Below are 24,609 nucleotides of genomic sequence, written 5' to 3' on the forward strand. Positions count from 1 at the left end.
AAACAAGGGGGCACACGCAGCGACAGAGCCATGCGCGAGATATCTCACATACTCACGTGGGCGGAACTGAATGTTCCAGCCATATCAGCAGTCTTCATTCCGGGAGTTCTCAACTGGGAAGCGGACTACCTCAGCCGCCAACGCATAGACCAGGGAGAGTGGGCCCTACACCCAGAGGTGTTCGAGGTAGTCACATCCCGATGGGGCCCACCAGACATAGACATTTTGGCATCAAAACACAATTTCAAGGTACCTACTTACTGCGCCAGGTCTCACGATCCGGGAGCAGCGTTTGTGGATGCCTTTGTCATTCCTTGGAATTTCAGGATAGTCTATGCTTTCCCCCCAATTGTACTGTTGCCAAGGATAATTCAGAAAATCAGAAGGGAGGGCACATTGACGATCCTCATTGCTCCAGACTGGCCGAGGAGAGAGTGGTATTCAGAACTTGTCAAAATGTCAGTAGCTCCTCCTTGGAGACTACCTCTTCGGCCAGACCTTCTCCTTCAAGGTCCAATCAGACACGAAAACCTATCCATTCTGCATTTAACGGCATGGCTATTGAATCCGAGATTTGGAGGGCTAAAGGGTTTTCACAACGGGCCACGGACATTTTCATGAAGGCCAGAAAGCCAGCCACCACAAAAGCCTACTATAAGACTTGGAGGAGGTTCATGTTGTGGTGTGATTCTAAAACTTTACACTGGCACCAGACTTCCATTCAGATGATAGTGGAATTTCTGACTCAAGGTTTTCAGTTAGGGTTATCGCTAGCAACTCTAAAAGGCCAGATTTCAGCCCTTTCCTTACTTCTCCAACACCAGTGGGCAAAGGAACCTGACATCATTCAGTTTCTGCAGGGGGTTTGCAAGGTCAGGCCAGCCTACAGGGACCCCACACCACCCTGGGACCTTACTACTGTACTTACTGCACTTCAGGGTCCCCCTTTTGAGCCACTGGCATCCTGCCCACTGAAGTTCCTTACTTGGAAAATGACATTTTTGTTGGCCATTACATCAGCAAAGCGGGTATCGGACATGGCAGCCCTTTCCCGTAAAGAACCATGGTTAATCTTGCATCGGGATAGGGCAGTGTTCAGGACGATTCCTTCATTCACTCCAAAAGTGGTATCTGCTTTCCATATTAATGAAGAAATTAATTTACCATCCCTTTGCCCCAACCCGGCTAATGCCAAAGAAAAAGCCCTGCACAAATTGGACGTGGTTAGGGCAATCCGATACTACTTAGACAGATAAAAGGCATATAGGAAGACCGATAGTTTTCTAGTCACTCATGGGGTCAACAAGGGATCTCCGGCCACGAAACGCACTATAGCTAGATGGCTAGTGGAGACCATAAATTGTGCATATGATCTTAGTAACAAGCCTAGGCCATTTCGAGTTAGGGCTCATTCTACTAGAGCTGTGAGTACTTCCTGGGCTCTGTTTAATTCTGCTTCCCCGGAACAAATTTGTAAAGCAGCCACTTGGGCCTCATTGTCCACGTTTGCTAAATTTTACAGACTACATGTCTTCCATTCTGCACCTGCTGCCTTTGGTAGAAAAGTTTTACAGGCAGCAGTACAGCAGTAGTGATTTTTTCCCGCCCTAGTTATGGGACAGCTTTTGGACGTCCCCAGGCGTTCTGCACTGACAGGGAGGGCCAGTCTAGAGAAAGAGGGATTTTACTTACCGAAAAATCTTTTTCTAGCTGGCCCGAACTGTCAGTGCAGTTAGCCCCACCCTTCTGTTCAGGTTACACGAGTGCATAGTTCTGGTGTAGTTTTTCTATTGATACGTTTTTACGTTCTGTGGTATGTGTTCTTGTATGTTGCATGCATCTCCTCTGTTTATTCCTAACTAAGCTGACCGACAAAACTGCAGGAAACAGGAGGAGCATGGCTATATATAGGGAGGGTGGAGCTGAAGTTTTTTCTATTCTTCTGTCCTGCCTCCGGAGGTGGATACTTAACCCAGGCGTTCTGCACTGACAGTTCGGGCCAGCTAGAAAAAGTTTTTTCGGTAAGTAAAATCCCTCTGTCTGTTATATTTTCACTACTGCTAGCTTTGACTCTCCATCTACTGTAGTAGAATCAGCTTAAAAACAACTGGAAAACTGGGCCAACAGTGCAGAGAATTTAAATGGCCAGATAGACACTGCTTTTAACAGAAACTGCATTTACAAATAATTTCAAACATTTTCAAGGTTTGTATTGCGTATTGGAAAGTTGCTTCGAATTTAGTTTCATTAAGCAAATCATTTTTGGGAGAGGATACTTTATCAGTCCTATTGTTTTTTTCAAATGGAACTTTGCACTATTTATTCCATTTGGTATACACAATGGACTTGTGCTGACAGAGTGAAAGTGAAACACACATAGGGCATGCTGCTAAAGTGAAAGTGGACAAATACTTCAACTGTAAGCTCTCCATGTGAGGAGAAGGGCTTGTTCACCTTCCAACACTTTTTTCATTTGAGCTGGTTTCCGATCACCAGAAATAGACTTCGACTGTTTTTCTAATATTCAAGTGTAAAGTGCAATGTTTCATCTTCTAAAGCAGCTCTGGGAGGGTGGTCGCCGACCCTGTAAACTGTTCTAAATTGATACATTTAGTTGACACATTTCTTATCTTTGACCCTGATGAGCAGCTGTTGGAATTGATACAATAGTTGCTAATACTCCAGAGATACTGCTGAGATATGTATCAACTAAATGTTGCAAAATTGTAACAGTTCAGAGTCTGCACTTTAATTAATGAGCTGCTAGCCTGAAACACCAGATACAGGAACACTTCACTTTAAACTTACATTTTGAAAAAAACTGTAAAACATAAATAATGGAAAGTAATTGACAAAAGTATTTTTCTAGGGAACAATTTGAAAACAATTGAACTGAAAAAGTGTTTGTAAGGTGAACAAACCCTTTAAAGGTTCATTTGAATCTGAATCAGTTCAAGGAGGGGTGGTCGGTGACTCTGTAAACTGTTCTAAACTGATAAATTACAGTGATACTGACACTAAAAATGTTCTTTTCAAAATATTAAACTACATTAAAAGTTACATCTAGGTAATGTCAACCGTTTTTTGCTGATAGTTCTGCTTTTGTAAGTAATTATTACATGAAGTTCTTAAACCTAACTGTTTTTCCAACCTGACTGTCCCATCTCAGCCTGTAAGTTAGAGTTTCTAATGCTAATGGACTGCTACTGCACAAATATGGCAGCCTCCTCATACAGGAACATGGGGGAAAGAAATGTAAAAGCATCAGACAAATACTTTTATGGCAAAAATATAAATAGCATTCAAAAATAATGTTATGATGGATATAAAAAAAGGTTATTTTCTGGTGTCAGTATCTCTTTAAGGGGCAGATTTTTCTAGGGTCGAAGTAAAAATTGTAAGTAAAAAAAATTTCGAATTTTGAGCTATTTTTGTGTACTTCAGCTATTGAATAGGCCAAAATTCGATTCAAATTCAAAATGACACACACAATATCATAGGGTAAGCCTTCCCAGTGCTTTGCAGTAAGAATGCAGATTTTTTTTCCTTCACATTAAAGGGGAACTGGCACTAATAAACCTGTTTCACATATATTCTTCATTATTTTTCTGCAAGTTAATATATTTATTTATTTCTGGCTGCGACAAAACACCATGATACTATGAGTTACGGACAGACGGTACTCTCTGATTTTGGCAATTGTCCGTGTACCTTTGACATGGAATCATGGTTGATTGCAGAAGGAAAAATTGTAGGATGAGAATGCACACCAATTAATCACATTTCTGTCCTTTTGAGTTTTGATAAAGCATATATTCATTCCCTATACCAGCTCAGCATGTGAGGCAGTCAGATAGCTGGACCTGTTGCTTTTACTGATCATACCCTATGCCTTTGTTATGCTATTATTCTAGTTCTGTTCTATTACATTAAAGCTCTTGTTAGCAGCAAAAAGCAGTATTTTACATTTTGTTCTGCAGCTCTCAGACTTGGAGTTCACATTACCATTGCTGGTTGCTATATGTCAGTTACCCTAGCAACCAGAAGGGAAAAAAATAACATATTTTAAGTTGACTACATAGAACCCTTAGGGCCAGGACTTTGCTGCTCCCAGCTTGTTTTTTTTCCCCTTGCTGACTGAGAGAAGCAGAGCCAAAGCAAAAAGCAAAATAACACAGGCTGAGGCCAGCAGAGCCAACACCCCATATGCCCTCATCCTTGGGGCTCTAGTTGGACAGCAATTTCTGACATCACTATTTGAACCCTTTTCCTGTTCATTTGTATACTTGCTGGAACATACAAGCCAATACACTTCTAGTTATTTGTGTAACCCTTGTCAATGTTCTAGCTGTAGCTTGCTAATTTTCCTCCCATTTAGTGTCATGTGTTTTTTTCCCCCAGTTATCTTGTTGATATACAAATGGGACAAGGAAATCTTTGTGTTTACAGGGAGCTGGCAAAAACATAAAGAAGCTTTAACACGCAGGATTTATCTAGTGCTGTCAGCTGCATTGGCAAAGTTTATCTCTACTGCTTTGAGTTGCAGGTACTGATAAACAACTCTGTGGGTGGAAAAGCATAATTAAAGGCACACTCCACTCATTATCTCCACAGTGTCTGTTAAAATCTAATAATGCTTGTGGCAGGAAATGTAGACAACCACATGTTTCCTTGCAAGGACATTTTAGGCTACTTTAGAAAGTAGCCGCGTCACATGTTTCCCCATCGACAATTCGAATGTTAGGCACTGGGAAAGCATTTGGAAGAGATAAATCCTCATTTGTCATTGCTGCAATAGTATTTGAGGAATTGGAGTATGCTAATTTTCTGCTGTGTTTAGGCCATTGTATCTCCAGAATAAAGAAGTCACAAAACATATTTACATACGTTAACATGCTTACTCTGTGATATCACAGGGTACCTGGTTTGTTATATTTTTAGTTTTTACTCCAGACTGGTGCTTATTTTAGGGGAAAAAATGCACCAGGAAATACCCTGCCATAAACAATGATGAAAATTGTCTTTGCTAATACACTCAAATCTTGTAATATATCAGAAGCCTTTGTATGCCCTTAAGTCTGCTGAGGGATGCTTGAGTAAGCAAGATGGTGATGTTGTGCTATGCTTTTCCCCCATAAGTGAATTAATGTGGTAATTGAATTCACTCTTGTTATGCCTACCATATTACAATATTGTGTCATTTGTTTTATTTGCTTAAAAGCTCAATAAATTTGTAAGGAACAATTTGGCCAATATTTCATTAGATTTGATAACACTGTTGACCTGGTAGAGATAACAATAGACCCCTTATTGCTAAAGTCTGGAAATATTTATTGTAGAGTGTTCATTTAGATTTGCAAGCCAATCCATGTGCAGTATTATAATATGAAATATATCCAAATAGCCCTTCTGCACAGTAGATATACTGTTGATGTATTGAGGCTTGTGCTTATGGTGTTGCTTTGATAGTATTATCACCGGATGTGGAAAGCATTATTTAGTAACATTGAGGCACATAGATGGCAAATGTCCAAACTGTGCAGTGGTTACTGCAGATGAACATGGACTATAATAAAAGAAGTTACATGCCTGTATATTGTGAGGCAGAGGAAAGGTGTGTCAGGTTCTAGCTATTTTAAATTCTATATTTGGTTGTGCTAGTTCATGGCAGTAAGATTGATGTTCTGTATCAGTCACCTTTTCTATGCTATTTAGAGTTGCTTGTATGTTTTCTTGTAAGAAGTTATTGCGCATAGTTGTGCTTATAAGTTTATTCTCAATTGTACAGCCAAAGGAAAGGGCTTGATTCACTTTATGTTGGTGGTATCGATGGTTACCTTTGAATTTGACACATGGACATAGTTCTGGCAACAGGAATAAAATGTGTTTGTTTATCTAATATGAAAAGCAATGTACTTATTGTGTGCCATTGTGCTACAGCAAAAGGTTCAATAAAGGGTTTGCAGAGCTGCCTCTCAAACACAGGTGGGAAAGGTTCTTTCTATTATAAGCTCTGGTACAGATGGTAGAGCTGTAGGATAGAAAATAAACATGCTACAAAAATGTAACATGCATGTGCCCATAGGCTAGGAAAGAAGATTCTTAGATTTTCAGCAAATATCAAACATCAAATGACCTCTGCTTGGTCATTGAGCTGTTTAGCTGTGACACATCCTATACCAGAATTCATCTCTGCTTGCTCTGACCCAGTATTTGCATTGTCTTGTGTTTCCTGCTCTGACTTTTTATCATTTTTTTGGGGTTTTGCTAAGTAGCCAAGAGTATGTATGTTACCAGATCTTTTGTGTACCGAAACAAATGTGTTTTCCTGGTGCACCATTAAGCTGCACTTGTTGTAGCTCTGAGGTGATATGTTTGATTCCAATCAGAACACAATGTTAAAGGGGTATTTTTTCACTGTGTGGGTTTCTCTGGGTACTCCTCTCGCACTTTAAAACACATAGGTTCCTGGTTAAGTTGAACATCACATGTGTGAATGTGATAGAGAACGGGTCACACTCAAGCTAAAGGTTAATGTCCTTCAATAGCCAAATCAGAGTCCTGATCTTTGTCCAATGAATTTGAGGAAAATGTACCTGGGAGGTGACAATTATTCAGTGCAAAGCTGATTGTTTAAAGCTGGTATTGCTGCAAGATCTGGTTCTACCGAACACTGAAGCAGTGATTCTTAATCTGTAGAATAGGACCCAAAATTTAATTTAAAAGCTATTTAAGGTGGGTCTGTATCTCGGAACCAGTGAAATGGCCTGCAACAGCAGAGAACAGTCATTAAAACAAGGTACATCATTCTTAATAAGTTGTTGTCATGTGATAGAAGCATAGTAGAAGAAAGTTCTGATTTTAAAAAAAATATATATTTTCCTTTGTTTATTCCCTGTAGGAAAATGTGTTAATCCTACAGTCACCAAGGAAGGGAAATTTCAAAGCGTGAGTAAAAGAAGGAAGTAATTCCTTATTATGTATGTGGCAAATGAATTAAGATTTTGGGGTGGGGGGGGGCAGGGATACGAAATAAACTGAATTTTTAAGACCAGTCTAACCATAGTCTCTTCCTCTTTTTTTTTTTTTGCCATAAACTGCACATGAAATGGGATTTTTATTTGTTAAGCATGCCTCCTCCTCTGAGTAGCGTGAGCACACTAATATGTTGCTTGTGATCTTTGCATATTCAGTTCACCCTGGGCTGGTGCTTCTGTTTGCTAAAAAACTGCACTGGCCAGGGGTATTTGCTTAGAAGTCCATCATTGCTGTCTACTCTTTTTTTCCAGGCAGGTGCATGCACAGTATAGTGAGGGCCAAACTTAAATTCAAAAAGAAGTCTTTTTCACACTGCTGCACTTGGCCCAGGTCCTGAGAAATGAAGACAATAAAGGAAGACGGTCTGGGCAGGTGACCATCTACAGAAATAACCCATCTCAGTGAAGTTTTCTGTGAACAGAAGCATAGGCCCGGGGTATTATAATCTCTGGGAGGTGCCTAACATTTGTTGTTGATTTTCCAGGTCAGTTGTGTAGTTCAAAGACCCTGGTAAAAGACGTTGTGTAGCCATAAAGGTTTAATTTGCCATGGTAAGTCTTGATTTTCTTGACAATCTACTCAGCCCCCTTGGCACTTTGCCCAACTAACAGTGTGCCATGTCTCTTAGGATGAAGAAAGTCAGAGCAGCCTAGAGTGTATCCAAGCCAACCAGATTTTTCCACGCAAACAGCTGATCAGGGAAGATGAAACCCTTCAGGCGAGTGGCTCACCTAACAGTTCTAACTAAAAACAAGGACCTGCTTTAATAAATGTGGTTGGAAGCCTTATTCAGTTGACTACAGTTTCATTACATTTTTTTCATATCATTTTTGTTTTTTAATATATCAAAGTAAATCTATGTAACACAGCTATGCCAATATCTTTCAAACCTTTTTGATTAATGAGGCACTCATAAAACATTGCTATGCTGTGAGTTACATGCCTATTAATAAATTAGTGATGGTTGAAAGCTTTTGGCTGCTTCTTGTTTTTAACAGTTCTTCTACTGTTTGTTTAGGTTCCTTTCCAAGAGCTGCATGGAGAGAGCACAGAGTTTGTGGGCCGGGCAGAGGATGCAATCATCTCTTTATCCAACTATCGTTTGAACATCAAATATAAAGAATCTTCTATCAATGTGAGTGAGACTTCTCATGCATTATACCTGTGACATGCAACTGTTAACCCAAATTCTCACATATTCATCTTTGACTGGATTCGGTCCTTAGCAAAAGCAAAAGTAAACTTTTCTCAATAGACCTTAACTCTTTATTAGGATTGTCACCTGGACAGTGGCAATATACTTTCAGTAAATTAATAATCTCTAGTCCTCTGCCTCTGGCAGGCCTCCAATCTACCCCAACACAAGTTCAATCCCCTCTCTCAGCAGTCCCCATCTCCCAAAGACACCTGCCCTACTCACTCCCTTCCATAGGGAAGATGATGTGTGACTCTGGCCCTATTTGTGTCATATACCCCACCCCAGATAATAAAATGACAGCTAAAAGTTGGCAACTCCCACTCTCTAATTCTCTTCTATTTTTATTTAATAATGTATTTGTGGTCTTGTTTGTAGGTTCCACTGCAGCTAATTGAATCTGTTGAGTGTCGTGATCCTTTCCAGCTCCATTTGACCTGCAAAGACTGTAAAGTGATCAGGTAGAATATGGAGCAGAACTCCAGTTTCGTAAACTGGATTATTATTGGGGGGAGATGGTTTTCTATAACGTTTTTGAAAGAAGCCTGTCAAAATGGTATAGATTTGATCATTTTTTTTCTAGCACTCATAAATACATTATGCAGGTATGGGACACATTATCCAGAATGCTTGGGACCTGGGGTTTTCCGGATAAGGGATCTTCTGTAATTCGAATTCTTCTACTATAAATCTTGTAAACATTAAATAAACCCTATAGGCTGGTTTTGCTTCCAATAAGGATTAATTATATCTTAGTTTGGATCAACTAGGTACTGTTTTATTATTAAAGAGAAAATGAAAATCATTTTTAAAAGTTTTTGGATTATTTGGATAAAACAGAGTCTATGGAGACAGCCTTTCTGTTATTTGGAGCTTTCTGGATAACAGGTTTCATATCTGTATTGTTCTTTGAACAGGCTAGTCTTTCTTTCACAAAAGTCATAAAATGGATCATAATATAAATGATAGATTATATGAAATAACTTCTGGAATTTATGAAATTATGTTATGTGTTTTCATTCAATGAGCGCTATACTTCCAGCAATTAACTATACAGGGTGTGATCTATATATCACCCTGAAAAATGCTTTACAGCTGAGTAGTACCAGAACTCTGTGATGCCATATTACTGGCAATAGGGAGCATGTGTGTTTTTAAAGAAATAGTTTATTTGCCAACATGAGAGAAAGTAAGAGCCCCCAATGCAATATTTTATATTAAACAATAACGCTTTTTTTTTATATTTGTCAAAATAATGTTTTGAGTTTAGCTGATAGAAGCATTTTTGCTGACTTCTGAGATGTACCTCTGTTTGATCCTAGGTGCCAGTTCTCCAGCTTTGAGCAAGTGCAGGAATGGCAGAAACGCATGAATTCTACTCTGCGTCCACCAAGTCGAATTGAGGATCTCTTTTCCTTTGCATACCATGCATGGTGTATGGAGGTGTATGCAAGTGAAAAAGAACAGCATGGAGACTTGTGTCGTCCAGGTGTGTTGCATATTCCCCTTCTCCTTGGCCTATCAGAAAATTATCAGTTTTAGTGTTTGAAATATAATCTTCTTTGTTCAGGTGACCACGTAATATCACGATTTAAGAATGAGGTGGAACGAATGGGTTTTGACATGGATAATGCTTGGAGAATTTCGAATATCAATGAGAAGTTTAGGTAAGTAAGGCAATGGTTTGTCCTGATTTGTATTCTATTAAAGATTTTAGTTAATATAAGATAAAATAAGTGTGTTATAGCACCGTACACTTATCCTGTAAGCAAGACAAAATGTAATGTGAACATGTTTTTGTGTTCCTGCATAGGCTGTGTCCTAGTTATCCACAGGAACTGATCATCCCTGCTTGGATAACAGATAAAGAGTTGGAAAGTGTTGCCAGCTTTCGTTCAGGGAAGCGTTTTCCGGCTGTGGTGTACAGGTGAGACTGAAATGGTGTATTCTTCTGAAAGCCACGATTTCTGCCAAACATGCTCTCGTTTTCTCTTATCTTTTCTTATGTTACCTTGTTATTAACTTAACCATAGCTTAGCTTAGAAGCGGCAAGACAGTGGTGTCTGCAGGAAATAACAGTGGGTACAGAGCACGCTACCGCAACCCCTGGTCTGAAGGAAAGTCACTGGGGAGTAACTCCCACATGTGGTTTATTGTTTACCTTTACTTTAAAAGTAAAGCAAACGTGTAAATAAGTTTGTTCGTTTCAAAACTGCAATTGCTTTTCCTGTGAAAGAGGATCACTGACACCTAGTGGTGGAACTTCATACTCACCCATCTCCTAAATCAAAAGGACAGGTACAGTTTTAAAGGTAGTTCACTTTTATATTAACTTTTAGTATGATGCTAATAGTGGAATTTTTTAAGCAATTTACCCTAGCAACCAGGTTGTGGTTTGAATGAGAGACTAGAAGATGAATAGGAGAGGGCCTGAATAAAATGAGAAGTAATACAAAGTTACAATAGCAATATACTCACAGATTAGTGGGGTTTTTTTTTTTTATTGGCCTACACTAACCACCTTTGCAGGTTGGAAACAAGTAGAAAAGGAAGGCCAATAAAATTGTTGCAAAGAATAAAACATTCTATAATATATCAAAAGTTTCACCTTCCAAACATATTTTTTCAGTTCACTTGTCAGATTGTTCACCAGGAATTGACTTTTTTAAAATTACTTTCCTTCCCTCCGCCCCAAACTTAAAGCTTAAAGTCTAATGTTCCTGTCTTTGGTGTTACATTCTGAAAGAGGTCAGTAATCCAGGTGCACATTCTGAACTGTTACAGCTTTGCTACATTTCTCAGCAGCATTTGTGGAATATGAGCAACTATTGTATTAGTTATATCAACTGCTGGTCAGAAATCGAAAATAGAAAGTAAAGGCTTTATATTTCTTTTGAACTATCTGAAAACAACAGAACTAGAAAAATTTTGGAAGGTTAACAAACCTCATTTTCACAATAGTTTCCCTTCTTCTTTTTAAACTTAGAAAGTGTTATATTATATATAAATGTGTTGGAGCTAGAATCTGTGTATCCTGCTGCCCTACATATGCTGCACTACAGCTGCACAAACATACTTTTCTGATTTTTCGCAGGCATCAAAGTAATGGGGCTGCGATTGCACGATGTGGGCAACCTGAAGTCAGCTGGTGGGGCTGGAGAAACGCAGATGATGAGCATCTTGTTCAGTCTGTTGCTAAAGCCTGTGCCACAGACAGTAGTCGAACCAGCCCAGGCAAAATGGCCAATGGTGGCTGTCCCCACAACTACATAAATGGTGGAGTCCTGACAGATGTAGATTTTGGTAGTTATTTAAATTCTGTTTGTTAATATATATATATATATATTAGAATAAAAATATATTCTTGGTTTAGAGTCCATAATTTCAAATATATTTGTTTCTTTCAATAGAATCCTCCTTGTCAAACATTCCACCTCCTGAAAGTCCCTCTGTTCAGCCACAAAAACTGCTCATCCTTGATGCTAGATCATATGCTGCTGCAGTGGCCAACCGTGCCAAGGGCGGAGGCTGCGAGTGTCCTGGTAAGAATGTTCTGGGATGTGTATACGGTTGGGTGGGGATAAAAAAATGAAGGCTATTTGAACCCTTGTGTGTTGAAGAAATGTACTGACTAGCTAGTTGAGAATCCTGTGCACTGGTACAAAATTATACAGGATGTGCAATTGAATTGAAAAATGTGTTTTAATTACTACTGATACATCTCACTTTTAATACTGTACAGAGTATTATCCTAACTGTGAGGTTGTGTTCATGGGAATGGCCAATATTCACTCCATTCGTAAAAGTTTCCAGTCTCTACGCCTGCTCTGCACACAAATACCTGACCCAGCCAAGTGAGTAGCACTGTGTATTGTCTATGACTTTCCTTTTAATAAGGCCACACAGATTGTGGTATACACTGATTGTAAAACACTATGCTGCTTTCTTGTTTCTTGCATTTTTTTGTGAACCAGGGATCCCTAACCTTTTTTTTTTTTTTTTTTTTAAACCTGTGAGCCACATTCAAATGTAAAATAAGTTGGAGAGTAGCAAATGCAACCAAAAGGTTCCTAGGGTGCCAGGGTTGTGATTGGCTTTTGGTAGTTCCTATGTGGACTGGTAGCCTACAGGAGGCTCTGTTTGGCAGTGCACATGGTTGTAATGCAACTAAAACTTACATCCAAGCCAGGAATTCAAAAATAAGCACCTGTTTTAAGGCCCATGGGAGCATCATCCATGGGGTCGATGAGCGACATGTTGCTTGTGAGCCACTGGTTAGGGTTTTAATTTATATAAACTATAGTAGTGTTTCTGAAGAAAATACACCAGTTTTAACAGTGCAGTTCAAGAGTACATTATATTTTAATTACGAAATTTCATTTTTTTGGTGTCACTGTTCCTTTAAAGACAAGGAAAAACCTATCCTTTCAGAAGTGCCGATATTTTAGGTACCAAGTGAAATAAATCATTATTTTATTTTCCATGGGCCAGCACTACTGTTCGGGAACAGGGATCAGACCTATATTTTACAATGTTTCTCCACAAAAAATGTCCATAGACTCTTATGTATAGATTTAAAAAAAAAAAAAGTGTTGCACAGTTTGAAAAATGGCATGCAAAATAACAGCCATTGATTCAATGCGCTTGGCAAATTTTTGGTTGTTACACATTTTCAGCAAAACGAAATGGTACAGATGCGTCCACTATTTGGGAGAAGAATGCACCAATTCTGGGATATTTCTATATAAGCAACTTGCTGCCATCTGAACTGTATTACCCAGCGATCCTTTGCATCTAGCTAGGCTTGTGCATGAGCAGTATACAAATATACCATCCAATATAAAGATGGTGGCACCGTGCTGATATAGAAAGATCCTTGGGCTCACAAATAGTTATTGTAAACAAGGGAGTACTGGCCCAGCAGGGAAAAAAACAGGCTTGCCTAACATATTGGTTTCCCCAAGTGAATTAGAATTTCCTTGTTATTTTGCTACTGTTGTCCTTTTATAGATCAGAATTTTAGAACTTTAGAGATTCAGAAGCTGTACTACAGTTAATGTAAGAAACCTAAGTTAACTGTGACTAGAAAACAAGTCAGATTCCATTAATGTCAACATCTGTGGCATGATGAAACTAAATAAATCTTTATATAAATCATTGTGGTGCAAAGCACACACTGTCAGTCAAGCAGATACAAGTGTTTTTGCTTTAAATGACACGTGCATAAAAGTGAAATTTAACCTAAATGGGCTACATGTTGTATAATCTGCACTTTAGTATCAAAGTACTAGCAATATAAATTGAATGTTTCTGTTGTATACCTTTGCAGGATGCCAGAGTTAAGCTCAGCTTGCCTTTCTAGAAGGAGAATATGGCTAGAAATAATGTATTTTATATATTGAACTTATAGGCCTGCTAAACCTCTCTGCTGTTTCTGTAACGGTAACAGTGGTTTTAAAGTTGTCATTTCCCTTTCCCAGCATGCTCTGGGCTGCTGTTGATAAGCTAAGCTTAGGGAGACATTAAGAATCATCAAAACATTATTAGAAAGCCAAATTACATCTGTCCTAGAAGCTGATCAATTCTGAATACACTTTTTTTCATGCTTTCATGTAAGATGAATCTGGATTAAATACATATCAGCCTTGAAGTTTAGAGATCTTTGTATGTATGTCTGTGTGTCTCTGTCTGTGTGTGTCTCTGTCTGTGTGTGTCTCTCTGTCTGTCTGTGTGTTTCTGCCTGTCTGTGTCTCTCTCTAAATTCAGAGAACTAATGGGAAAGAATAAATGAGACCTAGAACACCTGTTACTTTGTTAGCATCCACCAGGAACTGGATCCCTCACAGTGTCATTGAGGAAGAATCTCTGTGTAACCGATTTTACCAAATCTATTGTCCTGTGCTGAAGTGCAACTTTAAAACCATAAATACATAAGTAAATGATTGAAAGTTAAAAGTACAGAGGGATGAGTTATAAATGTAGTATTAAACTGAAAACTGCAGAATGGGATTTTCTATTTAAATCGTTTGTTCTCACTTACAACTTTTGTTTCCAGCTGGCTTTCTGCATTGGAAGGTACCAAATGGTTGCAGCACCTCTCTATGCTGCTCAAGTCATCCCTTTTGGTGGTTCATACGCTGGACAAAGATCAAAGACCTGTTCTTGTGCACTGCTCTGATGGCTGGGATCGGACCCCACAAATTGTGGCACTTTCCAAACTGCTGCTGGACCCTTATTATAGAACTATAGAGGTACATGTTCTGATGTTGCACAAAATACTTTAATTGGACAGCACTCCATTCATGTAAATATGAATGTAATTTGTGTTGCATAAATATTCATATTTATATATTGTATTTTATTTGTGATATGTGTTGCATGTGTAACAGCAAGAGGGCCATTGGCAGGGTATAGCAATTCAGACTGCAGAGCCTGAAAGTAACAGGGACAAAATTGTGGTTGTCATCTGTCTGCTGTATTGTATTGATTCTTGGCCCCATGGGCTGCCAGTTGGACAGCACTGCCCAAGAGGACTGTGTAATTGTGTGTGTCCAGCCTTGTTTGTATTCTAATCCTACTCCAATAAATGGAAAACCAGGAACAAACTAGTGTTCCTTGTTACAATGGCCATGTTACATGTGTTTAGAATCTGGTGAATTAATTTATTGAAATAACCCCCTGTAGAAAAGATCTCTAACCCAAGGCAGGCTAGTCTCTTAGCTCAGAATTATAGGTATAGAAGAGGTGCCAGTTCAGAGGCTTAACCAGGTTTTGCATAGCACAATATGTTATGCCAGTTTTAGGTTATTGCACAGTTTACTGTAAATCCTTGGTTTTCAATTATGCCTTTTAAGCTACCACTTCTGAGTGATGGATATGGAATACTGGAGTTTTGCACCCAAGTGTGTTGGAGTCTTTCTGCCAAGCTACAGGTTTGGGGCAAATGCACCTGGACCACGCAGCACACACTGAGCCACAGTGTATAAATTCTTCTATTTTAACTTCAGTGATTGCCATCAGATAACTAGAAATTTCTGGTCTTATTTGCTCAATTATTTGAATATCTGCCATGCCAGTGTGGTTTCAAATGACAGTTATCTATTTTTTTTTTTTTCTCAGTTGATCTCTGTTTACAAAAATTTTTTTTTTTTTTGAGTCTGAATTTAGCACCTGTAACACCCAATGGCAGGATGGATATAACACTCACTCATTCCTCTCTCTTCTTTACAGGGTTTCCAAGTCCTGGTGGAGACAGAGTGGTTGGATTTTGGACACAAATTTGCAGACCGCTGTGGACATGGTGAGAATTCTGAAGACCTGAATGAGCGCTGTCCTGTCTTTCTGCAGTGGTTGGACTGTGTGCACCAACTGCAGAGGCAGTTTCCATGTTCATTTGAATTTAACGAAGCTTTTCTGGTAAGTTTAAATGGGCAGTTGAATGCTAATGTTCAGAAGTGCTGCATTTCTGTATTAGGAGTGAATAAATATGGATAACTCCAGCAACTGTTAAATTATGCAGATTGCCTGTCTCCACTTTTAGTAGTTTCTACGGCATGCCCCATTAACTCAACAACACCATTAGTGTTAAATTATGTATACAAGTAAATGACTAGGCGTGTACTTGCTTATTTATGGGAATGCATTAGTGACCAAGAGAGGAATTGATTGTAATTTTTCTATATGTAGGTTAAACTGGTGCAGCATACCTATTCCTGTTTGTTTGGGACATTCCTGTGTAACAATGGGAAGGAGCGAAGTGAAAAGCACATCCAGGAGCGTACATGTTCAGTCTGGTGCTTACTGCGTGCAGGGAACCGTTCTTTCAAGAACTTGTTATACTCTACTCAGTCTGAAACTGTGAGTGTCCTTTTCTACTCCCCCCCACACACACACACAGTATACAGGCATGTGTAGTCACCTACTGCACAGTTCTGTCATCTACTACTACTTTTTTTCTCAGGGATTAAAAAGCCATTACAAATGCTCTGAAACCCTATATTCTTAGTGTATGCTTTTAAATTTCAGGTGCTGTATCCTGTATGCCACGTGCGGAATTTGATGCTGTGGAGTGCGGTTTATCTACCAGGCTCCTCCCCTTCCACGCCTAGTGAGGAGTCCTGCACACCATACCCTGCTTCTGGGTCTGCAACAGAGGAACCACCAATATGCAGGTAAAAGCATAGTAGTCTGTTGCCCTTTAAATTTTGAGTTTGCTTAGTGCAGTGATTTAGAACCCAAATAAAGTATGCTAATACAGGTATGGGATCTGTTTCCCAGAAACCAGTTATCCAGAAAGCTCCAAATTTTGGGAGGGCAATCTTTTAGAGAGTCAGTTTTACATTTTTTTTATCATCTTCTCTGTCATTAAATTCTCTTTCTGTTCTCTCCCCTGATTTGCATATGCAAATTTGTATTTGGCCGAATCTTTGACGAAGGATTCAGGGGTTAAAAAATATTTTATTCAGTACATTCCTAGTAGTAATATTACATTATTTTGTACTTATTGGTACCTAAGTTAGAATAAATCCATAGTGGTGGAAAGCAATCCTTTTGGGTTTAATGTTTAAATGGTTTAGTTAGATATAAGGTATGGTTATCTAGTTACAGAAAACCCCTACGTTCCATGCACTCCAGATAATTGATAATATACCTATATTTTTAGTCAAGTAACATTTGAATCTCATCAATAGCATTAACACTGCCAATTATGAGAAAAGGAAAATAAAGTAGGAGTAAGGTTAGTGTGTTTGATAGAATAATGTAGGCTGTATGTGGTAAGAACACGATATTTGTGAATTTTGGTAGAAAACGGTAACATCAGCCATTTCATTGTGTATATTCGAATAATGTAGGCTGCATGATACTAGTTTTCTTTCTTTTCCTCTGAAGGCTGTCAAAGACCCGGTCATATGATGATCTCCCTTCAGCATGTGACATCATGGTGCCCTGCATGAACAGGAGGAGCAGCGATCCCAGTCTTAATGATAAGTGGCAGGACCATCGGCATTCTTTAGAGCTGAGTGGTTTGGGGAACCCGGAGGAGGACGGGTATGAAGGCGATAGACAACCACTGGGAGTTCATCTGTCCATGGCAGCTGGTGTGGGTGAAGGTCATATGGAGAACATCCTACAAGAGGCCACCAAGGAAGAGGGAATTATTGAGGAGCTTGGTGGGAAACAGAGAAAGGGCCAGGAAGCATCTCTGGAAGTAGAACAAGCAAATTATTTAGAAGATTCTGTGAAAGGGGAGGAAGGTCTAGAACTGACCAGTAACACACCACATGCTCAAAGTAATGAGGGGATGCCAGACCAAGATCGGGTGCGTGCCAACCCCAAGCCAGGGGGAGACTGTGATAAATTCTCAAATGGGAAAATCTACAATACTGAGGATGCAGAAGTGGATGATGGTTCACCTCAGGAATTTTGTAATGATGAAGGTGCAAGCCAAGTGCCCAAGCAGCCTGCATTTAAATTAGAAGGGAATACAAAACAAAATGGAATTGAATTTGAAGAAGATGCAAGCCAAGTGACAGAGAAGCTTAACTTTAAATCAGGAGGGGGTATACAACAAAATGGAGTAGAATTTGAGGAAGATGCAAGCCAAGAGCACAAGAATCACAATGGTGTAGAAATTGAGGAAGAAGTCCAGAACAGTCCTAGTCCTCTTCCATCAGCCCTTACCTCTTCATGTGTAGTTTTGGAGGATTCAACGGATACCTTAACTGAAGGCCCTGTAGTCTCTTGGCCTTGTAGGCTGGACCATGTGACTGCAGCAAATGAATTGGCACAAAAGCCAGAAAATTCATCCACTGCCGGCCTCATTATGATGGGTATACGGGGAATGAAGCTGCAAAGTGATATGACATGTATGCCTCCCATGCTTTCTCAATGTGCCTTCCACAACTCTGAATGCAAAGTACTAATTCATTGTAACAGGGACCAAATTTATTTTCCTTCTTTTGATGGGTCTTGCCTTAATGGGGACAACCGAATCGGCAAGCCAGGACTCTCACGACAGAACTCTAGCACAAACACCCCTCACCTACGGAATACCCCACACAAGTGCCCACTGCATAGCGGAGGAAGGAATAGGATTGGAAGTCCTCCAGAACAGCAAGCTCATAACCACCTAGATGATGATGGCATGCCTCTCTATGTGGACCCCATACAGCAAAGGCTAAGACAGATAGAGTGTGGTCATCAGCAGGAGGTTGAAACCTTAAAGAATCAGGTCCAGGAGCTACGGTGCCGGTTAGAAAACTTCTTTCCCAACAGCCCCTTGAGTTTTAATGGTGAATTTGCAGATGAAGTGGTGAGTGTACATATGGCTTATATTGTAATTAAACCATTGGTATCTTTTTTTTTATGTATGGTGTGTAAGTATATAATTTAAAAATGCTGCTGTTTGGGTGTTATAAATCAATCTGGAATTAGTTGGATAAACTAGAGACGTTTCCAAGTGATGCATGCTTCTCAACCTAATGATTTTATTGTGACACAACTAGTTGCTCCTGTTTTTCACCCAACTTAAACAGTGTCAAGCCTTGGTGGATATTTTCATCACTGTGACAGCTGCTCTTTAATTTGATTTAATATGCAACGAAGATGGCAGTAGAAAGTCAAAAGGGAGCACTCCCCTTCTCTCACCTGCACGTGTAGATTCAGCAAACCTGTGTGCTTGCACGCAGCATGCCCCCGGTCCAGGCCAATATCACATAGAAACAGAACAGAAGTTGCGGAGCATATCGGCAGCTGAATCATAAAATCTTCATTTATTGAAAATAATTAAAAGCATCAATATCATCGCAGTGACTTGTACCCCTACGCTTGACCGACGATGGCAGTAGAATCTTTAGAAAGCAAAGCAGAAAATGATTGGTGTGAAATATTTTTGTTAAGTAAATGATTATATACAGTAGTACCGGTTTACTACTCCCAGCTGCCCCAGTACATTTTACAATAGGTAAAATGCAGCTTATACAGGTACTGATAAATTTTGTACAAACGTATTGTGGACTGATGATCCAAACTATGTTGATTTGACAATGTAATCTGGTAATGTGCCAGAGTATACTCGAGTATAAGCCGAGGTACATCATTTTACCTCCAAAAACTGGGAAACCCTATTGACTCGAGTATAAGCCTAGGGTGAGAAGACTCTTTCTCTAAATCATTTAGGAAGTATATGGAATTAGGAGAAGGTGTAGCTTGATTAACTTAATATGTAAAAAGAGTTGCCACAATATATATCTACCGACTTCTTTATTAAGTTATGTGTGGATATGGCTTAAATTGAGATGATAGCAGAGAATTACTGGGTGTGCTTTCTGGGAGCAGTGTTTGCATCGGAGCCTACCGTTTGTTTGCTGCACATACCAGGTTTATGTTGGCTGCCTCCTGCCTTAAACGTATAATTAACGTACAGCCTGGTTGACACCGCACGACGCACATCATGTGACAACAGCGTCTGCTTCCTCAGCACTCAGCAGCAGCATCAGACATACTGTTTAAAAAATATTTTAACTCAACCTTTATAATTTGAAACCCCTAGAACTCGATCCCTGATACTGAAGGCAACAGAGATCCCAGCTGTTTGTCGGGCTGCAGCACAGAACCCTTATCTGAGACTAGCTGGGAACAAGTGGACAAACGGGATACAGAGGTAGGTCTGCTGATCTCTGGTCTTACTCACACAGCAGTGCCATTAGGATTTGGGGCAGAAAATTGTATGGTGGTATATAAAGGTTAGATCAGGTATTCATCGGTCAATTTATTGTGCAACAAACTGTACCAAGTGGTACAGACATGAAAACGAACAACTTAACTGGATTTTTTTTAAAAAAAAAACAGCTTGCAAAATTAGCATTTTAAGAAAAAAGGGTAGATGTTTAGAATTACACTTTCAAGGAGTGTATATATCTATTAATACAGGTATGGGATCCGGTATCAGGATACCCATTATATAGAAAGCTCCAAATTACAGAAAGGTTGTCTCCCATAGACCCCATTTTAGCTAAATAATTCAATTTTTTAAAAATGATTTCCTTTTTATCTGTAATAATAAAACAGTACCTTGTACTTGATCCCAACTAATATATAGTTAATCATTATTGGAGACAAACCATTCTGTTGGGTTTATTTAATGTTTGCATAATTTTATAGTAGACTCTCCACACACGGTCCGAAAATTGTACGAATCCTCGATTCATACGATCAGATCTTTCGTCTATGGCCAGCTTAAGGCTCATCTATGAACACAGTGCACAGGGTGCAAAAACTCACTCAAATAACTTTTTACCCACAATTCAGCTCTTTTTACATAATTCCAGTATGTCTCAAACTTGCGTGGACTTAACAGTGCAGGTGCAAATTGGCAATTTACCAAAAACTTATAAACCCAATGTCCATTGTATCTGGCAAACGAAATTTGAAGAAGAAAACAAAATTAGTATGCAATTCTCTATGTGCATGTCTGTTACGTCTACATGTATAAATGTTCATCTAGCCTCCATTTTGCACCTAATTAAAGGAGAACTAAAGCTTAACTAAAGAAGTAGGCTATAAAATGTTGTACATTATGTATTGGGCTTCTGTACCAGTGAAAGGCAACCACAGCCCTTAAAGGAACAGTAACGTCAAAAAATAAGTGTTTTAAAGTAATGTTGCCCTGCACTGGTAAAACTGCTGTGTTTGCTTAAGAAACATTACTATTGTTTATATAAATAAGCTGCTGTGTAGCAATGGGGGCAGCCATTCAAAGGAGAAAAAGCTCAAGTTACACAGCAGATAGCAGATAAGCTCTGTCTGTCTAATGGTGTTATCTGTTATCCATTATTTAACTTTTGCCATATAGCCATTTTCCAATTTCCGCCATTGCTCCACAGCAGCTTGTTTATATGAACTATAGTAGTGTTTCTGAAGCAAACAGATCAGTTTTACCAGTGCAGGGCAACAATACATGATATTTTCATTACTTTAAAACACTTACATTTTTTGGTGTTACTGTTCTTTTAAGCAGTAAATATCTGTGCCCCTGAAGATGCCCCAGTAACCCCCATCTTCTTTTCTGATGATTCACTGCACATGCTCTGTGCTGCTGTCACTTACTGAGCTTACGGACCGACTCACAATATACAGTACACATAGAATATAAATGAATATGAATATAAATTATATAAATGTCACAGCTCATTAATACAGATAATAAGTACATGGCAGCACAGAAACCAGTGCAACTAGCATCAGAATTTAATAATCCGCCTTGTAGCATCAGCGTATATTACAGGTCAGACTCATTTTCTTCTTGATAATTTGCAACGATCCCTAACCTCAGGTTCTCAACAGCTGCTCAGAGCCCACTGAGCATTTGAGTGTCGCAGACACTTTCCAAGATGGTGACCCCCTGTGACAAGTTTGAAGTCCTGGATCATTGCTGCTATTGAGAACCTGAAACTTTAGGCTGGTGCAATACGCTCATTATATAAATGTTATTTTTAGCCATATTCATTTTTAGGGTTTAGTTCTCCTTTAAGTAAAGTCCATTTGAGCAAAATACCTTTGTTAAAGGGGCAGTATGAGTAGAAATGAATAGGACTTTTGCCGAACATACTATTTGCCTCTTGCTATGGTGTTTGTTATTTCATGTGCTGAACAGGGCAGATATTTATACTGAAGCTACTCCATGTTTGGTCCTTGCAAGATAGCTAATTAGATATATGCCAGTATACAACCCCTTCCTTTAGCCTTTGTTGTGGCTGTTTTGGTTGCATGAATCCATTATGCAATGGGGAGTATCTCTGCACTGGTCATATAATTATGAACTCTTTAACTCTCCCACTTTCTTCCCATAAACCCAGAATCTAGTACAATTCATACATATTCTGTATCAGACTAACATCTTTGTTACAGGTGACGAGGTGGGTGCCAGATCATGTAGCACACAACTGTTATAACTGTGACAGCAAATTCTGGCTGGCAAGCAGGAAGCATCATTGTAGGTAAGGAGTGTTTTGCACGGATTGTTCTTCTTATCCTTGATTTTTTCCTGCAGCCTAATATGCTACAAGCTTATTGTCATTCCCCTCCCCTTCTTAGTCATGTTTCACTTGTTGCAGGAATACGGAAGCCATATCTGAAACCTGGTGAGTCGGTCGGTCAGTTTGTCTGCTTGCAATCACCAAAACTAACAGTGTCTTCTTACTCCCCACCCCCCACATGCACACAGGATAACATTATATGCAAGCACAAATGTTTTCAGTGTTGAAAGAGCACACCATGAGTCTATAAACTGCAGCATATAAAGGCAAAATAATACCGTAGTTACTGTTTTTAGATGGGCATGAAAGTAACTGCTCATGTTTAGCTGCACATGTTATGGTATTTTACAGGGTTGTTTAAAGAGCCTGATACTCCTTCTCTTGTAGTCCTGTGAAAAGTCTGTCATCTGGTAGCATCCACACAGTTGTGAAGATTACAATAATAAAAGCAAATGTATGGCTGCTAAGAGTTGCTGTACTTTTGCATCTTTTAAAATAAGACTCATTTTCCTCTATCTAACCTGAATTTTGAGGTCTACATTTGCATTCCCGATAATGATTTTTCATCGCTACAAATCCCAGTGTTCCGCTAACACATGCTGCTCAGTACTTGTTGGGTAAGAGACTTATAGAAACCTTTAGAAAATGTTCTGCAGGACAGTTGGTGTCATGAAATGATAACCTGTTAAAGATCACTGTACCTTAATTTTCTATCATTTGAAGAAATATAAAGACTTTGCCTTATTCCAATGAAGTATATAAAACTTAATGCCAGCTTAGTTATTGGACAACTACTTGGCTGCATGGGTGCTACCCAGAACTCTTTTATATGCATGTATTTAGAGCCTATATTTTATATGCCAATATCTTCACAGAAGTTGAAAGGACATGGAATGAAAGCAGACATGAGGTCTATTCTCCTGAAATATGCAACCTTGAGTGATCCGAAAAATGCTATTCTGATGATGACTTAGGCAGAGGGGGAATGCTTGTCGGTAGAAGTGGGAATGTTCATGCATTTCTAAGACAGCAGTGTAATGCTTCATGCTTTTTTTTCCCAGCAGGAAGTTTTACTTTGAGGCATCGGCCCATCTGTGTAGCATTGCTGCTTCACTCCCCTTTCAGGCCACACTGTGTTTGGGAGAGTGTGTGCACTTGCTGAATGCTACAAGAAGTCAAATCATATGTTAGCATCAGTTCCCCTCAGGATTTCAGATATAGATTGTTGGTGTAGAACTGTAAAAAGCAATAAACATTGTATCTTACTGACAATTTTCACATACTTTGGTGCATGCACACTGCCTCCTTTCTGCATGTATGTCATGAGCAGTAGTTAGTCTATCATACCCCTTCCAGCATGTACAGAATTGTGGTCCTGTTCCCCTTTTTAGCCTACATACAATGTGGCTTTTATTTGCTGCAAAAAAAGCAACGCACCAGTGTCACTTAGCTTCAAATATTGTATGTTTTACCCCATAAAAACAAACATACTATTTGATAACAGTGCAGAATATCTATGCATGCAGCTATGTTGTGTTAAAAGCACACACACAAACTGTATTTGATAACCCTAATGGGGATGGAGTCCCTGCTTCTTTTCTTTCTTTCTGACAAAGTGCAGTCATGCAGTTTCCTCTTGGTCCTATAGAAGTTCTTGCATAATGTTTGTTTTCATGGGTTGTTCCTTAAAGGGATACTGTCATGGGAAAAAATATTTTTTTCAAAACACATCAGTTAATAGTGCTGCTTCAGCAGAATTCTGCACTGAAATCAATTTCTCAAAAGAGCAAACAGATTTTTTTTTTATATATTTTATTTTGAAATCTGACATGGGGCTAGACATATAGTCTGTTTCCCAGCTGCCCCCAGTCACTTGTGCTCTGATAAACTCTTTAGGGTAAGTCCACATAGGGCGTTTTGGGGAGATTTGGTCGCCTGGCGACTAATCACCTCGTTTTTGCGGCGACTAATCTTGCCAAACGCCTTCCCTGAATCTGCGCCGGCTAAAATGATAAAACGCCGGCAATAATCACACACGGCGGTTCGTTTTCCGAAGTTGCCTCACGAGGAAACTTCGGGCGACTTCCGAAAACGAATTGCCGCATGTGATTAGCACCGGCGGTTTTTCTTTTTAGCCGGCGCAGATTCAGGGAAGGCGTTTGGGGAGATTGGTCGCCAATCTCCCCAAACGCCCTGTGTGGCCTGACCCTTACTGCTGTACTGCAAGTTGGAGTGATATCACCCCCTCCCCCCCTCCAGCTGCCCGTCTGCAGAACAAAGGGAAGGTAACAAGATCCTAACAGAAGATAACAGCTGCCTGGTAGATCTAAGAACAGCACT

The 24,609-nt window shown here is 39.4% G+C and overlaps 1 protein-coding gene across 4 annotated transcripts in view; it reads left to right on the forward strand.

Moving 5' to 3' along the window:
• The window catches only part of LOC108705035 (myotubularin-related protein 3), a 39,799-nt gene that overhangs the window by 11,689 nt on the left and 3,501 nt on the right, over positions 1–24,609 (forward strand). Inside the window, exons 1-20 of one of the 4 annotated variants that reach the window (XM_041580235.1) lie at positions 1,274–2,021; positions 6,902–6,948; positions 7,523–7,589; positions 7,667–7,756; positions 8,057–8,173; positions 8,612–8,694; positions 9,556–9,722; positions 9,804–9,900; positions 10,047–10,160; positions 11,328–11,536; positions 11,644–11,775; positions 11,976–12,087; positions 14,289–14,484; positions 15,464–15,649; positions 15,920–16,090; positions 16,259–16,404; positions 17,123–18,545; positions 19,785–19,895; positions 22,142–22,230; positions 22,348–22,374. In XM_041580235.1, the coding sequence (XP_041436169.1) occupies positions 7,587–7,589; positions 7,667–7,756; positions 8,057–8,173; positions 8,612–8,694; positions 9,556–9,722; positions 9,804–9,900; positions 10,047–10,160; positions 11,328–11,536; positions 11,644–11,775; positions 11,976–12,087; positions 14,289–14,484; positions 15,464–15,649; positions 15,920–16,090; positions 16,259–16,404; positions 17,123–18,545; positions 19,785–19,895; positions 22,142–22,230; positions 22,348–22,374 (3,473 nt within the window). In that variant the 5' untranslated portion in view covers positions 1,274–2,021; positions 6,902–6,948; positions 7,523–7,586. Of the gene's footprint in view, positions 1–1,273; positions 2,022–3,460; positions 6,800–6,901; positions 6,949–7,522; positions 7,590–7,666; positions 7,757–8,056; positions 8,174–8,611; positions 8,695–9,555; positions 9,723–9,803; positions 9,901–10,046; positions 10,161–11,327; positions 11,537–11,643; positions 11,776–11,975; positions 12,088–14,288; positions 14,485–15,463; positions 15,650–15,919; positions 16,091–16,258; positions 16,405–17,122; positions 18,546–19,784; positions 19,896–22,141; positions 22,231–22,347; positions 22,375–24,609 lie in introns of those variants that run through there. The other 3 variants (XM_041580236.1, XM_041580234.1, XM_041580237.1) reach the window with 3 other exon arrangements.

The sequence above is a fragment of the Xenopus laevis genome, chromosome 1S (genome assembly GCF_017654675.1).
Source record: "Xenopus laevis strain J_2021 chromosome 1S, Xenopus_laevis_v10.1, whole genome shotgun sequence".
Taxonomy (NCBI): domain Eukaryota; kingdom Metazoa; phylum Chordata; class Amphibia; order Anura; family Pipidae; genus Xenopus; species Xenopus laevis.